This window comes from Perna viridis, chromosome 5, assembly GCF_037379345.1.
Source record: "Perna viridis isolate PV_CMFRI_1.1 ecotype Kerala chromosome 5, ASM3737934v1, whole genome shotgun sequence".
Lineage (NCBI taxonomy): Eukaryota > Metazoa > Mollusca > Bivalvia > Mytilida > Mytilidae > Perna > Perna viridis.
The window spans coordinates 4,618,185-4,634,765 of record NC_142449.1 but is presented as its reverse complement, the minus strand read 5'-3'; the positions used below and the strand labels follow the sequence as shown (position 1 = coordinate 4,634,765).

The following is a 16,581-nucleotide window of genomic DNA, read 5'->3' as shown; positions in this document are numbered from 1 at the left end:
CACCAAAGTGTGAATATTTTCCCTTTTTGTGATTTTGACCTAATGTTGTAAATGGTTAAATTATCAATTTCTGTACACTATACGTCACTTATCGTCATTTGTTCACTGAAAATTCATTGTGTGTTGGAATAACTTGCGTCTAATCCAAATTTGTTTATCTGCAAATTAAACTTAACTAAACTCTTGTTCTACTAATTTACTCACTTACTTTACTTTTTACTTTATATTCTTTTATTCGTTATTCTTTATTGGCACAAACACAATTACAATAATTGGCAAAGGCCCAAATAATTGATACATAAAAGTGTAACATATATAGTAGCAGTATACATGTAAATAGAACATTAATCAAATGTTATAAGAAGAGATATTTGTTATGAAATAATTTTTTTCTGATAGAAAATTTTTAGATCATTGTATTATTTTTCCTTAAATTTTATTTGATGTCCCCATTTTGATTCCATAGTTTAAAAGATATTTATGAATGTCGGTTCATAAAACAAATCATTTCCCTACAAGCTGGTATTTAAATAAATATGTTATAAAGAAATAATATCATTTATAATTTCCTGAATCGGACTCGAACTTCTGGGTCTCCCGGACCTAAAATATTAACCGGTTTGAGATCTTCTGATTAGGAGGTTAAAAAGTAATAGAAAAATATGGCGCCAAGAAATCAGAAAAATCTCTTGCCAACAAATGCCGATTAGACGGCTTATAGGAACTTTTTGTGATCATTACGAAAATTTGAAATTGTTCAACTTTTCTATGATATGTTGCCGGAAAATGTTTGTTTCTTGCAACCTTATATGTCCTAATAACACCCATGATCCGGTACCACTTCCAGATGGTGAACCTGTTGTCATAGGTCGAAGTAAAGACACCAGGATAATAGATTTGTCATGCTCTCGACATCAACGTACGTTTATATTTTCTGTATGAGAAGCATCCCATCGCAATTTTTATTGGATTTTAAAAGAACTAGTTAAGACACCGTGTAGATAATATGGTCTGGTCACCTGTTTTCGGTTGTTTAACTGTGCATTTTATGTTTATCTTATAAATGTTTTGATCAGTTCTACTTAAATACGCCTGCAAGTTAAAAATATGCCTGTTATGAAATGTATATGCCTGCCGGTTTGAATAGTTGAATGTGGAAATAAACTCAATAAATGTGAATAAATACATGTAAAATGAATACATTAATCTACTTTTTATCTAGTTACAGCGTTTTGGGAAATTAGAAATGTACTCGGGAGTCCTGGGTCTGGGTCTCCATTCTATCTACCTAAACATTGGTGAATTAAAATAATTGGGTAATACGGAAAATATGAATGAAGTAAAAAATGGAAATAAAATACAAATAAACTTAATTTTTGATTTCTGACACAAATTCTGTGTCTTTCAGAAAGTTTGGGGCTAAAGACCCTGGTTCTTAAAAAATTGTGTAATTACTGTAAATATGCATGCCCAATCACGATATGTTGAACACCTGCCAGATCATTATTTTTACATTGGCTAGTTCCAATTCCCATCAACAAATGATTTCATGAAAGTATAATTTACTTGAACAAAATACATCTTACTAAGCTAATATAACATTATTTTCACGGGAAACACAATATTTATGCTGCAGGTGTATGCTTTTCTTCTATAGGTGTATTTTAACCTGGCAGGCGTATGCAGGTGTATTTAAGTATGACCCGTTTTGATCAGATATTTTATTTTATGTTTATAAACTCACATTTTGATTGTGTGGTTTTTATGTCCTATGAACATCATTCAATGAATTCATTTGACTTTTGACATGTGATCACTATCCATATTTGTCCATATTAAGAAAATTATGACAGACTTAAAAGAAATTGATCAGTCAATACATTATTTATTTTCTGGAGAAATTGCTCTTTTAATGAGAAGGAGTTTCCCCCAAGAAATGATTTGGTAAAAAAAAACCTTTGTAAGAATGCATTTTTAGCTAACTTGGCAGAAGGCCATGTGAGCTATTGCCACCACTTGGCGTCGTTAAAAGATTGATTGAATCTTTTAACACTGAAGTGAACAACCAATTTAAATCAATATACAAAATATATTCAAGATTTTTTTTTATAAATAATCAACATTTTTTTTTATCACTCTGAAGTTTTCAGCTTTTTTGCCGATGTGATGAAAAGTCAGAGATATACAATGTTTTGTTCACATGTTTTAACCTCCACTTGTGGTTGAAACTGAACTCGTTCAGATATTTTGTAAAAGACAGAGTACAATCTATGTGATTAAATAACTGAAATTCCAATATTCACCTTTAAATAACTACAAAAAAGTTTTTTTTTAAGTTTATTCTTGATCTGAGCATGTAAAAGACTGACACAAATGTCTTCTGAAGTTTGATAAAATGACCGACATGGGCTATCAAAATTTCTGGACCTTTGGGTCAAACAGTAGTTTTTTGAATATATCTCCAAAACCATTAGGTTTTACCAAATTCTGGCATAGGGAAAGTGCTCAGCATGATGAGATCTATTTGTGGTCAAATTGTTATTTAAATCTGTAAAGCCATGTTGGAGTTACTGCAACATTTTTTTGTTATTTTTAATGTTATTTCTTTCAAAAATGTTTTCCTCTGACACTAATTGGTATGAATGTTCCTTAGAGTGTCCTGCATAGAATTGATGTTGGGATTTTTGATCCGTTGAAAAACATGGCCACTGTTACTAAGAATAGAACATAGGGGTCAGGCAGTAGTTTATCGCATATATCTCAAAACCGTTAGGTTTAGCTAGACTCTTAAAATTGCTGAAATGAACTTCCAAAGTTTTCAGGAATACAAGTTGTCATGCGACTCCTTGTAAGAGTTATTCCCCTTGAAAGATGAAAAATGACATGCTTTTTTTGGTTTTATATCCTTCGGGATCAAAATACCTTATGTCACCTGTCTATCAATGGAACTTCCCTACTATTTCTGAACACTACACAAAAATATAGTCCAAATGTAATTCCTTTTATATCATTCTACACCTCTTTTATAACAAGTAAATATATTTCTTGCAATATATCAGCTCAATAATATTCTATTATTTATGCAAATTAAATTAAGATCTAGTCTTCATATCAACTCAAGATTTGAGGGACTCCTTTTTGGCCTTGAAAGATATTTAGTAATAAATTTACATTTAAGAAACTAATTTCATGCAGTAATGTGTTTTGAAGTATAAAATGTGTTAAATATTTTCATTTTAACACACTTGTAAGTCAAATTATCCATCCTGTCATTAATATTTTACCAGTTATAAACAGGAAGTGAAGAGCAGTGATTTTATCCAAGTAAAATTGGCTGGAAAATTCAAATTGATAAAAGTGTTAAGTTTTTGAAAATCTTGTGTTAAGGAAATTATTTTCTTAAGCTGATATTGGTTTTATTTAAGTATAATTGTTAAGTAGGATAAAACTCTGTTAATATAGCTTTTGAATGTTAATTTACATTAACTTTTGGATAGATTTTAAATTGGGGAAAAGGTGAAATAGAACAAAATTTGTAAATATGTGTGAAGTTGCATCAGTAGTATAGATTGACTTTCAATTTATACATATTAAAAAAAGACAATTCTTAATAGTATTAAAAATGCAATATATGATCACAATTTTAATTAACATCGTATAATCTTTGAAATTTTGTTCATGCTATAATTTTCACAGGAATCAAAAACCGCCAGTGCTATCAGCACTTTGATTTTTAGTTTTCAGTCAATATCTAAAAAACTATAATAGATAGGAAGAAACTTTTTATTGCTAAAAAGATCCTTATGGTAAGTCCTACCAAAGTCTTCTTGAGTCAAAATTGTTGGACAACTCCAGGTTAAAGTTATTGCCCTTGAAACACAAAATTTAACTAGGTGAGCGATTAAGGCTCCTGGGAGCCTCTTCTTTAAATGGAGGTGATTTTTTTTAGGTACAAGACTAATGTTTGTGTTTCATTATAAAAAATTTTTTTGTCCAACAAAACTAAAATTTGGGGGTACATTGTTTTATACCTGTCGATCTGTTTCGCAAGTTTGTGCACGAAAACTCAAAATGCTTGCACCAAATTTAAACAAAACGTTTACATGTATATATCCATAGTGGTAAATTCCCTATAATTTATTGGGGTTTTTGATTCTTCGGGTTCAAAATGTCACCAGTTTATGACTGGAACTTCCTTACTGTTAGTTAAAATGTACACAGAAATTAATTCATATATAATTCCTTTTCTATCAATTATCTTTTTCAAAACCAGTAAATATGTTTCAGACACATATTTAGCTTAACAATATTCTATCATTCCTGTAAATAAAATAAAGTTCTACTCTAGAAGTCCTAAAATCAAATGAAGATTTGATGGACTTTTTTGGCCTTAAAAGATGTTTAGTAATAAATTGCTATATTGAAATTAAGTTCTTGCAAAATGTGTCAAGAAGTATTGAATGTATTAAACATGTTTTATTTTAACCACTGATTTTAACAGACTTATCAGTGTGAGTCAGAGTTTTCATCTTATAATTGATAAATATGAAGTTTAAATAAGTAATGTGATTTTTTACTTTAAAAAAATTTGCTTTTATGTAAACATTTCCCACAGGGGACAGTGTCATTGGGGGATAATCACCCACATGAATTGTTACAAAGGTAAAGAGGTATGCAATTAGAATCATTCTGTCTGTCTCTTTCTCCCCATATCTGTTTAGTGCATTGCTTCGTAAACCACTTGGCTGATGTTGCTGAAACTTTATGGGAAGGTGAGATATCGTATGCACTTTGAGTGTGGGTATATAGTGACAGGGGTGTCTGTCCTTCATTCTGTTACTCAGAGGGTTACCTATCTCTGTTACTGTTCTTAAATCACTATATGGAGTCGAATGAAACTTCCATGGAATCTTTATTAATTATTACCATTGTGTACCTCCTATTTTAGATTTTGATTCACATCACTTTGACGGTTTTACAATGTACATAGCAAAACATGGATTTAGTCATTTAAGAATATGGGGACATGAGAGTGCAGCCATCTCTTATCTGTTACTCCTCCTACATCACTGAATGGAACATATTAAACTCTCATAGAATCTTTACGATATATTTCCATTGGGCCTCTACTTTATAAATTGTTCAAATTTAATTTGGATGTTAAAAAGTGCAGGTTAATGAATGGGAAAGTGGGGTATAAAGTTAGTTAGCATTGCTTGCGTTTTTTTTTAGTAGAAGTACAGTTGTATTCACTGATAACACCTCAGACACTTTTAGTAGTACTGAATTCACTGATAACACCTCAGACACTTTAAGTAGTACTGAATTTTCTGATAACTTTTCAGACACTTTAGTAGTATTGAATTCACTGATAACACCTCCAACACTTTTAGTGGTACTGGATTCACTGTTGACACCTCAGACACTTTAGTAGTATTGAATTCACTGATAACACCTCTGACACTTTTTTAGTAGAACCGAATTCACTGTTGACACCTCAGACACTTTAGTAGTATTGAATTCACTGATAACACTTCAGACACTTTTGTACTGAATTTACTGCTGATACCTCCGACACTTTTGTTGTATTGAATTCAAACATGACACCTCCAGGCATTTTTGTTGTAGTGATTTTACTGACAACACCTCTTTTACTTTTACTAGTACTGAATTCACTGATAACACCTCAGACACTTTAAGTAGTACTGAATTTACTGATAACACCTCAGACACTTTAGTAGTATTGAAATGAAAATGGGATGGAACACAAGGATAAAAGAGTCGACAGATTTTGATGGCTACTGGAAATAGGGAGGGTTAGGGTTGGGCAACTTAGCCTCCTGCAGAGGAGAGGAAAGGTTATTGCTCCTATCAAATACCCCAGCAGGGTTCTTTAACATGCGAGGACACTTTGAGTAGTACTGTAAGTTGATGCATAACTGTTTGTTCAGATTATGAAAAAAATAAAATTTTTAAGATAAATTTTGATTTACAAGCTGGTATTAACATTGAACACATTTTAGTATTCATATTTGTATTTGTTTTTATTCTTACAGTAGAAATTACAGCAAATTGGAAAGATGAAGAAGTGATTGTAAAGCAACTTGGATCAAACTCTTCAGCCATTGATGGTGTAGAACTTGAGAAAGGTAGAGAGGTCAAACTACAAACAACATCAACACTATATGTATTGACTGGATTATATCCACATAAAATTGATGTAATTAAATCATCGCCAAAACGCACAGTTGATAAGGGAGATAATCACTCAGTTAAGAATGACAAGAAAAGGCCTGTAGAACAAGATGCAAAGGATAAAAGCCTGTGTGAAATTTCACCACCTTCTAAAAGGCAGAAGAAAGGTAGTGACTTGGAGTCGTATGAAATGGATACAAATCACTCTGCTAAAGTAAATAATAGTGGAAAGTCTTCATCAGGAAAACGCTACACTGAATCAGATGATGACGATCATGTAAAATCTGTTGAAGAAAAATTAAAATTACTTAAAAAGATGAAAAAAGAAAATCATAATGAGAAAATATTAAAGACTGAATCATCAGATAGAACAGTTACAAGTCCAAAGAGGGATGAATTCAAATTCAGTGATAAAAAGGAGGGGATACCTGCACCAGATAATAAATGGGACCAGTTTGATAAACTGGTAATCTTTACAAAAAAAGGTGTACAGGCTCGCTCTAAGGTAAATATTAATAGTAACATACTATTTTTAAGTTACTAGGTCATATATTTTTACTTTGTCTGTCCTGCTTTCCACAAGAAACAGTTTCCTTACAATTTTTTTGATTTTGCTAGTTATTAGCTAATTTTTTTTTTATGTGAGAACACTGATTAGGTTTCAAGTTGTTTTTACTGTACAGATCTAGACCAAGTGATTTTAGAGGAATACATATCCTGGACTACTTTACAGACTTGCTTAACTAATAGTTTAACGATATTTCTGAACCCATTATTGGTGTAATAATTAAAATTTGCCCCACTTCATAGTCTACATTATTATACAAAATGTCGTGATCTTTATGTCAGATTGTTCAATTATCTTTTAGTCACATTTTTATCTGGCCTTACCCACATGGCCAAGTGAGCTAATATTGTATTACTTGGCGTCTGTCATCTTCGTTAACATCATCGTCTGTAAACTTTTCTTCAAACATCTTCTCTGAAACTACTTGACAGATTTTAATGACAGTTGGCATGAATGTTTCTTAGGTAGGGATTGCACTGGGCTTCGCCAATGTCCCAATTTGCGATATTTTATTTGATCTGGTGACAAAAATAATCAGTTGGCGATTTTCTTAGCATCTAGGTTTTGTATATTAAAATTAACAGGAAGTTTATCAGCAACAGATATTCTCTCTAATTAAACAATTGTGTTGACACCTGGTCAGAGTTAATAGACCATAACCAATTTACAACTGAAGCCAATCAAAAGTAATTAGACTAGGTGCCTTATCTCACAATATAGGTGTCAATCAGATGTAAATAATTATTGAGCCAATCAAAACTCTCTTCATCTGGTCAAAGATAAACACAATCATGGCCATACATGTGCATGTGGCTACATACAAGCTTCACAGCCCTGTTAAACCACATGATACATTCAGAAACAGATTTACCTTGTAACAGAATGAATTAAATCCAATTAAAAATGATTATCCCAACAGAAAGTGTCTAAAAGACCTCGAAAAGCAAAGAATTAATAAAAGAAAATGGATGACATTTGTTTAGACTTTTGCGGTGCGGCTTTTTTTGGCAGGAAATCATTCACAAATAGAATGGGGATTCCCAAAATCTAATTAAGGAAATACTGAAGACATTAAGTCATAATATTCCCATTTCATGCAGGAGTGCAAGAGGACAAGAGATAATTAAAAAGGGACACATATAATGGAAATTTTATCACTTGAAAAAAAATCAAGTTTGGTGAAAATTTATCAATAAAAAATCAAATTATATTTTAAGATAAATTTAATTAGACCACAAAGGACAAAGGTCAACATGTATTAATTCAGGGACTATATGAGCATAGTAATATAAAATCCTTGATAGAAATAACGCCTGTTTCTGGAGTAGTACTTTATTATTTTGCATATGACAAGTGACTGAGATCATGACTATGACTAGAGCTAAAAACCTGCTTTACACATGCATCAAGAGTGAATCTTGGGGTACATGTATGTCGTGAATGAAGGGGTTATTTTGATGAATTGACAAAGATAACTCATCAGTGGACTCAATGCTGTCATATTTTAAAAAGTCAGAATAATTTTTTTAGCACCCATTTTGGCTTTAATTTCTGAAAATTGGTGAAAAACTTTTTTTTCTGGTGACAGAATTTTGTTAGCCAGAGCAGCCCCTGTTAGGGTGTCCTGCACAAAAAGTGTGTTTGCATGTTTGATCAGTTAAAAAACATGGCTGCCATGTCTATTTATAGAACATGGGGTAAAGCCACTTATTTCAAACTATGAAGGATAGAGAAAAATGAAGGTTACCTTCCTTCGTTGGCTTTACAAGCTCTACAAATGTCTTTATTGGGTCAATATTGTTGGAAGACCCCTTGTTCAAATTATTGCCCTCAAAAGGAGAAAAATGGCATAGTTTTGCAGTTTGTAGCATAGTAGATGGAAAAAAATACTTAAAATTGATGACATGATCCTTATGATGAGGCCTACAACAGTTTTTTTCTTGATTTGAAGTTGTGAGATGACTATTATAGTTATTGCCCTTAAAGAGCCAAAATGTTTGAGTTTTCTTTTGGCAGTTTTAGCCAATATCTCGAATGCCATATACCCAGTAGTAGATATAAAGTAAACTTTCAATTGATAAAATAATCTTTAGGATATCTGATAAGGCCTACTAAAGTGTTCATTGGGTTGAAGTTGTAGGTTGACTCATTGGTATAGTTATTGCCCTTGAAAGGTTAATAATAATGTTTTTTTGCAGTTTTTAGCCAATATCTTGAAAACCATAATAGATCTTAATGTTGTAAATATGCTTTATAGAGTAAACCTTTGTTATATAAATAAGTGAGTAAGTTTTATTACCTCTTCACTTCAAATCATTTTCTTACAATACAAGAGTGTTTTTGAATTTAAGATCTTATATTGTTGTCAGTGTTCTTGACATGTTTTTCTTCCTGTATTAAATAAGAACTTCCAGTTTATTAAAGTATAAATAAAAGAGCAAGTTTCATGTATGAAAGGATCATTTTCAAACCACTTTTAGGTTATACTGGATATTTAGATTTTCGTAAAAACTGCAATATTGTATATTTTTGTCAAAATACTGATTGAAGATTGTTTCATAATAATAGAGGTACATGTAATAACAACGCATTACATGTACATAGTAGTTGTAAAACCTTGCAGAATATTTAATTGACAAAAAACTACTTGAAATTCACATTTTAGGACCTTAATTTTTTCTGTATCTGGCTCTGCCTATATGGTAATTTTTTACTTTTACTTTGTGTTTACAGGCATTGATAATAATTGGTTGTGAATTACTAATTAACAGTCTTTGCCATATAAATTTCTGACAACAAGCCTGAGCTAAAAAAATAATGAACTTATAACAGGGTAGGAAACTTACTCAAATTTTAGCCAGTCCTGAATATAATTTTCCACATATTTACTATATGGCTATATAGAGTTTTGCTAAAATTAGCCAGCCCTGCCAAAAAGTATCCAGTCTCAGGCTACTGCTTATAATGCAATCATTGGTATGTTAGCCAAATTCAGCAAGCCCACCAGCATTTTTACCAGCAGTTGGGCTGGTGTCAATTTCAAAGACTGTATTAAAATATTTGGTTAAACTACAGATTTTACGCTTTACAAGGACGTTTTTCTTAATGTTACCCTACCAGACAAGAACTGTACACAGTTTCTGTGTACATGAGTCGCAGAGGAAGGAAAAACCACAACAGATAGAAAGAGACTTTCAATTGATACAATGATTATTATGATAAGCCTACAAATGTCTCCATAGAAACTTTTGAAACTTTTTATTTCAGTAAGGACCTCTCATGAGGCAGAATAGTACAAAAAGTTTAACAATTAGAAATACAGTCCTTGCCTTCAAAACTCTTAACAACTAGCCAAAATAATGGAGGACTGTACGGGATTCAACTAGCCTAAAACAAGAAAAGTACACATTATTTCACTAACCCAAATGAATTTTTACTAGCCCTGGGTTTCAGGCTAGTGGCTAAAAAAGAGCACCAGGAATGCATGAAATGAGATATATACATTTGAAATAAGTGTATGCAGGTCAAAGAGAAATATTACAAATAATGTTACTTAAATACAGATGTTACAATTTTGTGAAATTTCACAAACCCAACAAGTACATATTTATCTTGACTATTCATTAAAACTAAATATAAACTACACAAATGTACTAACTAAGGATTACTAGCACTTAATTAACATGCCAGCTCCCAATCAGTTCAAACCTACAAAAAGTTATATCCCCATCATATGTAAAATCAAACCCAATTCTCCCCATGTGGGGATGGGAATCAAAGCATAAGTCAAACAATAAGGGCATAATGCATGTCATGCCAAAAGATGCTTCTAAATATGTTGTTTTACATGTAATTTCTGTGTAAAGACTCTATGAGGAAATCAATGTTAATACCAAAAAAATGCTGTCTTTTACTATTTGACAACAATGTCATAACTATATCCCTTACAAATGAGCCTATTCAGTTGTTCAGTTAACTTATTATAACCCATATAATCACCTAATTTACTTTCTGTATACTTCTAATTCTTCAGACTATTCAAATAAAGTATGAAATAATATTGAACATCAGTTTAACAATTAAGATATCTATCAAGTAATCTTTTTGAGCATTTACCATAAACCTGTATGTTGATGTGTACTAGTTTATCATTGTAGATTGCTGGCTTTGATATTGATGGTACTATAATTGTAACACAGTCAGGAAATGTGTTTCCAAAGCATCCAGGAGACTGGAGGTAATCTTTTACACTAGACAACTTGCTTCTATACTCCTGCTTGAAAAGTGGGGTGTATTATACATGTTCACTACTGTCAACACAAATTTTAATTTCTATGCTCTCCACATTGGAGCCACCATTTCAACAATTGTCTGTAATTAACTTCTCCTGTCTATGCAAAAAAAAATATTTTAATTGTTCTAGTAGTTTAATAACATTTCTGAAAAGGGTAGAAAAAAATATTGAAAATTATTGAAATTAGGTAACTTTATCCTGGTTACTTTGGTGGAGTTACAGTGGAGACATGAGTGACTCCACCGTGAAGAGTGGAGAAATTTAAATTTTGGTTGATAGTAGTGTACATGTATATACCCCCTTCCATCTAACATCCATTACACAGAGTGGTATTCATCTCTTATCTGTACCCCTTTTTACACCACTGAATGAAACTGTCATAGAATATTTATTAAATAATGAAGATGTTCACCAACTATTTGAGATATTTAAAGCTGAATATTTTAACGTCTCTTATAGCTAAACATGGATTTTGTCATTTTCCAAAAAGGCAAGTAGGGAGGGGATTATTCAATTAGTAAGCATTGCTCACAGATTCTCTGATGGTAGTTGGAAACAATTTTGTTAATATTAACTGCTCAATATATATGTTAACCATATACATGTTACAGTTGGTGCAAGAGTAATCAAGGGAACCAAGATTCTAGTGGAAATCAAAATAATATAATCCAGGGACAATGACCAGACTTTGAAAACACCCGCCAAGTTGCTCATAAAAAGTCAAGTCCGGAGTAGGTGAAAGAGGAAAGGAAAATTATGACATATTGAACAAATCAAGTTTTAATGGTGCAAATGGATACACCATAACGACCCACGAGTTCCTGATGATGACTATAAAACTTCTGTAGTGATGACTTCAATCTTGTAGCAACATAACCCTGTTCCAGAAGCCTAATTGTAAGTAGTCTAGTGCTGTACAAAAAGTCTGTGTAGTTACGGCAAGCTCTGGCATATCATATGAGTTGTGATATGAAAACTCCATACACAGGTGCTGAAGGGATGTTGCCACAGATGAAAGGAAAGTGGACAATTCTGAATGAAAAGTCATCACGTTTGTCGTAAAGTTTGGTCAATAGTTTTTCCTTACCATTGATCTCTAATTGTAGGTCAAGATACGAGGCTGACTTCACAGTGTCTGTAGTATCCTATATCTCAAGTTCTTTGGGGTAGATGCAATGTATCAAATCCCCGAAGCTAGGATTGGTTAATGATAATACATCATCTGTATAGGGAAAACTGAGATTAAAGGATCTAGCTAAACGATGTTTTTTCTTTCGGATCAGATCAGCTATAAAGTCAGCCTCATAAGAGTGAAGGAATGGGTGAGCAAGTAGAGGAGCACCATTTTTCCCATTGGAATGCTTACTGTTTGTTGAAAAATGCGTCCACCACACTGGACAAATATGTTGTTGATAAAAAATTACAGCATTTTGAAAACATCTTCTTTGTATATTTAGATGATTTGGAATTATTTTTTACAAAGTATGAGGAATCTCTACCAAGAACTATATATTTGTACCCAGGTGTACCATCTTTTTTGGAGAAACAACGATGTATAATGTTTTTGGAGTTGATATTGCGTATGGGGGATAGAAGTATACATTGTTGAAAAATGATAGGTTTAAATGCTATTATATTCTGATAATTATCTTGAATTAAGGGTCTCCAATGGTCTTTCAAGTTTTTCAGGATCCACATTGAATTAATACCACTACAGGAGTAAGAAGTGTTGTGGTAAGACTGGAGACCCTCTTTGACAGCTGTGAGTGTAGAAATTAAAAGTTTGAAAGAGGTTTGGTGGTACATTTTGCAGATCCAGCTATGTAACATTGCATGGATTCTTGTGGAGTTTAGAAATGCAGTACATAGACGTTAAATCACAATCATTGTCTTTGGTAGAGAGACCAAAAGAGGATAGCACAGATTTATGGTTTTCCACTATCTCTTCTTTTGAGAGTGTAGTGGCAGTATAGGTCTTGTGATCTTATCACTGCTATTATTTTTTACGTCTACCTCTGATAATAAACATTGGATGTGAAACGTTTTGCAGACAAAAACTATGTTGCTTTGGGCTTTGTCTGCTGATAGAACAACATATTTGTCATGTATAGTAGACAATGTTTTTGCTACATCAGGGTCTTTATATATGCTTTATTTTGAATAATTACTGAGATTATAACTGTATGCAAATACTTTATAGTTTTGTCTATAAAATATACTGTAAAACATGTTTAACCCAAACATTTTTGATTTGTAAGGTTCACTTTTAAAATGTAGTGAAAATGAGTTGAAGAGACTTGATACTATAAACTGTAAATATCTGTAGCAGTTTTCTTTTTTTTTCCTTTTTTTTTTTGGTAAGGTTTTTAGCTTGTAACTTAAACCGTCATTATGGGATTAAAAAGCTATATTCGGTCGTTCATGCATGTATGAATGGATCTCCAAGCTCCCAAACTCAAGAAATGGCCAAATGCTGTTCATGTAATATTTGGAATAATAATAAATAGAATGAAGTATTCAGCATGATGAGATCTTTCTGTTGTCAAATTTGCATATAAATATGTTCAGCCATGTTTGAGAAATCTGTTCAGCTATGGTTAATTTAGTGCCCTTTTTCTACTTTTTTTTCACTATGTCATTACTTTCAAAAACTGCTAAACAGAATTCAGTGAAAATTGATATGATTGTTCCTTGGATATGAGTGCTAGGAATTTTTATCCAAGAAAAAACAGGGCCACTTTTACAAAAAATTAGAATGGTGTTTATCAAGTTGGGTGAGCAATTCAGGCTTTTTAGAGCCTGTAGTTCGGTCTGGAGTTATTGACTTTATAGCTCACCTGCACCGAATGTCCCTGTGAGCTTATGCTGTCACTTTACTGCGTTCCTTAAACTTTTCACATTTTGCTCAAATACATGAAAACCCCTTGACCAATTTTAACCAAACTTGGCAGAAATGATGTTTGCAAGAGCCTTAACTAAAGTTCACTTTGGGTTTCCCTTGATTAAACAAGATAGTGCCTCAGGCCATTTAAGCTGCTGATAGGCCAATTTTTCAAAGATCAACTCATCTGAAACCACATGTGTCGATGTTTTGAAACCGGATAGTGTTAATGACCTCAATACCCTCTACAAATGATCCACTTTTTGTGTGTGTGAGCTCAAAGCTGCTATTGAAAACTTATGGGGAAACACATTTAACCTATTTCAGCCTTTTGTGAGCCAATTTGTGACCATAGGTGGTAGAAATAATAAAGAGGACAACTTTGACATCTGATTTAATATTTCATTAAACAAGATGGTTGTCAGTGGCTATTTTAAAGCCTCTGATTGGCTAATTTTCAAAGATTACTCCTCAAAAATGACATTTGTCAATATTTTGAAACTTGATAGGGTTGATTTTCTCAACACCCTCTAACAAGATCCACTTGTGTGGCTCAGGTGGCTCAGTGGGTGGCAGCCACTCAAAATTGCCATTGATACCTTACAGGGAATTTGACATAAATAATAATAGGGACAACTGTAACATCTAATAAAATTTTGGTTTCACTAGATTAAACAAGATGGTGGCAAGAGGTCTTGTAAGCCCCCTCTTGGCCAATTTTTGAAGATCAACTACTACTAAACCACAAGTGCCAATATCTTGAAACTTCATAGGATAAATGATCTCATTGCCCTTTTCAAATGATCCATTTTTTTTGTGTGTGGCTCAAATGGGTCAGCAGATGGCTGTGCCCACTAAAAGTTGGCATTGAAAACCTGTTAGTAAGCCCATTTTGGCCTATATTTTTGCTTTTACTAAACCAATAGTGACCAAACTTGGCAGAATTAATGAGATGGACAACTTTGATATGGGTTAAGATTTTGAATCCGTTAGATTATACAAGATGGCTGACAGAGGTCATTTTAGCTTTAAATGATCGAATGAAATGACCACATGATTTTAACATCTACAGGTGAGCGATTCAGGCTGTCTAGTTTTTTTTTTTGTTCTTTTTTCATCTCGCATTGTAATTTGAGAACCACTTGTACAGTAAACTTCAAACTTTACACAACTGTTGGTTATAGTGGTCTTACAGTTTGTATTTTTTCTTGGAGAAATTTCTAACTTAAGTTTCAAAGTTAGGGTTTTTATGGTTTCAACAAGTTTTTATTAAAGGGTTTGGCTACAATATCTTCCACTGTAGTAGTCCATATTAAGTCGAACATTTTCTTGAATAACATAACTAACATTTTTACTGTACTCTTCATTCAAACTTTTTAGCTCACCTGGACGAAAGGTCCCAGTGAGCATATGCTAATTCACTTTGTGTTTATGATTTGTGGTTAATTTTTAAATATCAACTCCTGAAACCACATATGCCTATGTTTTGAAACTTAATAGGGTAAATGACCTCCAGAACCTTTACAAATAATCTAATTTTTGTATGGCTCAGGTGGCTTAGGTGATGGCAGGAATGTTGTAAGTATAGATAACACCTTTTGTTTGAATGATCAAATTATATGACAGCATGATTTCAAATTCTCCTGGTGAGTGATTCAGGCTCTTTAGAGCTTATAGTCTTGCTGAAGTTTCAGAAAATTACTCTACATTTGGCAAAAATTTATTATGAAATGTAATGAGAATTCTCTTTTTTGTTGTATTATAGACCATTTCATTTGACTTCTTTTCAGAATACACTATCCAGTAATACCAAACAAGCTAAAACAACTTCATACTGATGGTTACAAAATAGTTTTCTTCACTAACCAGGTAATGATGTCAAAATAGTGGGGTATGTTGTGATGGAGGTGTCTGTCCTTCTATAACAAATTGAAATATTTCCGTCACAGATTTCTTGGCTTCTACTGGAGGTAATAAGAAGATATTTGATATATGGCTTAAGCATGGTGACTTGTACCATGTCTCCTCATTCCACCTTTCAAGGTCATCTACCTCTTATTTTCCAAGTGACATAGAATTTTTACATGTGTGGTATTTGGAAATTTCAGTTGCAGATTTCTTAGCACCTATTGGAAGAAGGAATGATAAGATGGCTTTAAAGATATTTCTATAATTTGATTTATTTAGAATTTCTGTTATTAGCAAGAAACCATGAAGTCACTGAGGACAATCACTGAACCTTAAACACTTCAAAGGTTACATGTACATAGCACTTTTGAATATATGATATGTCAGAGACATACTTTTCACTCGGTCATGTAAAGTAGTATCAGATTAGTCGATTGTGTACCTTAAACACTTCAAAGGTTACATGTACGTAGCACTTTTGAATATATGATATGTCAGAGGCATACTTTTCACTCGGTCGTGTAAACTAGTATCAGATTAGTCAATTGTGTACTTTCTCGGTTGGTTACAAACACTACATGGCTGGAACATTGATAGAACATTTAAATTTTAGTTAGAAAGAAGTACAGTTATTCAAAACATCCTTGCCTAAATTTGTCATTTTTAATTCAACAAAGTTGTACATTATGTTTTAAGTCCCTTTTAGTATAGTTTATTGTTTTTTAATAGTGATTT

The 16,581-nt window shown here is 32.5% G+C and overlaps 1 protein-coding gene across 2 annotated transcripts in view; it reads left to right on the top strand.

Annotated features, from left to right (window-relative positions):
* Window positions 1–628: 628 nt before the first annotated feature.
* The window catches only part of LOC148615680 (uncharacterized protein F21D5.5-like), a 32,695-nt gene continuing 16,742 nt past the window's right edge, over window positions 629–16,581 (top strand). The window contains exons 1-4 of one of the 2 annotated variants that reach the window (XM_088582171.1): window positions 629–919; window positions 6,057–6,700; window positions 10,921–11,000; window positions 15,729–15,807. In XM_088582171.1, coding sequence (XP_088438297.1) covers window positions 700–919; window positions 6,057–6,700; window positions 10,921–11,000; window positions 15,729–15,807 — 1,023 coding nt within the window. In that variant the 5' untranslated portion in view covers window positions 629–699. The remainder of the gene's footprint in view (window positions 920–6,056; window positions 6,701–10,920; window positions 11,001–15,728; window positions 15,808–16,581) is intronic. The other variant, XR_015922030.1, reaches the window with a different exon arrangement.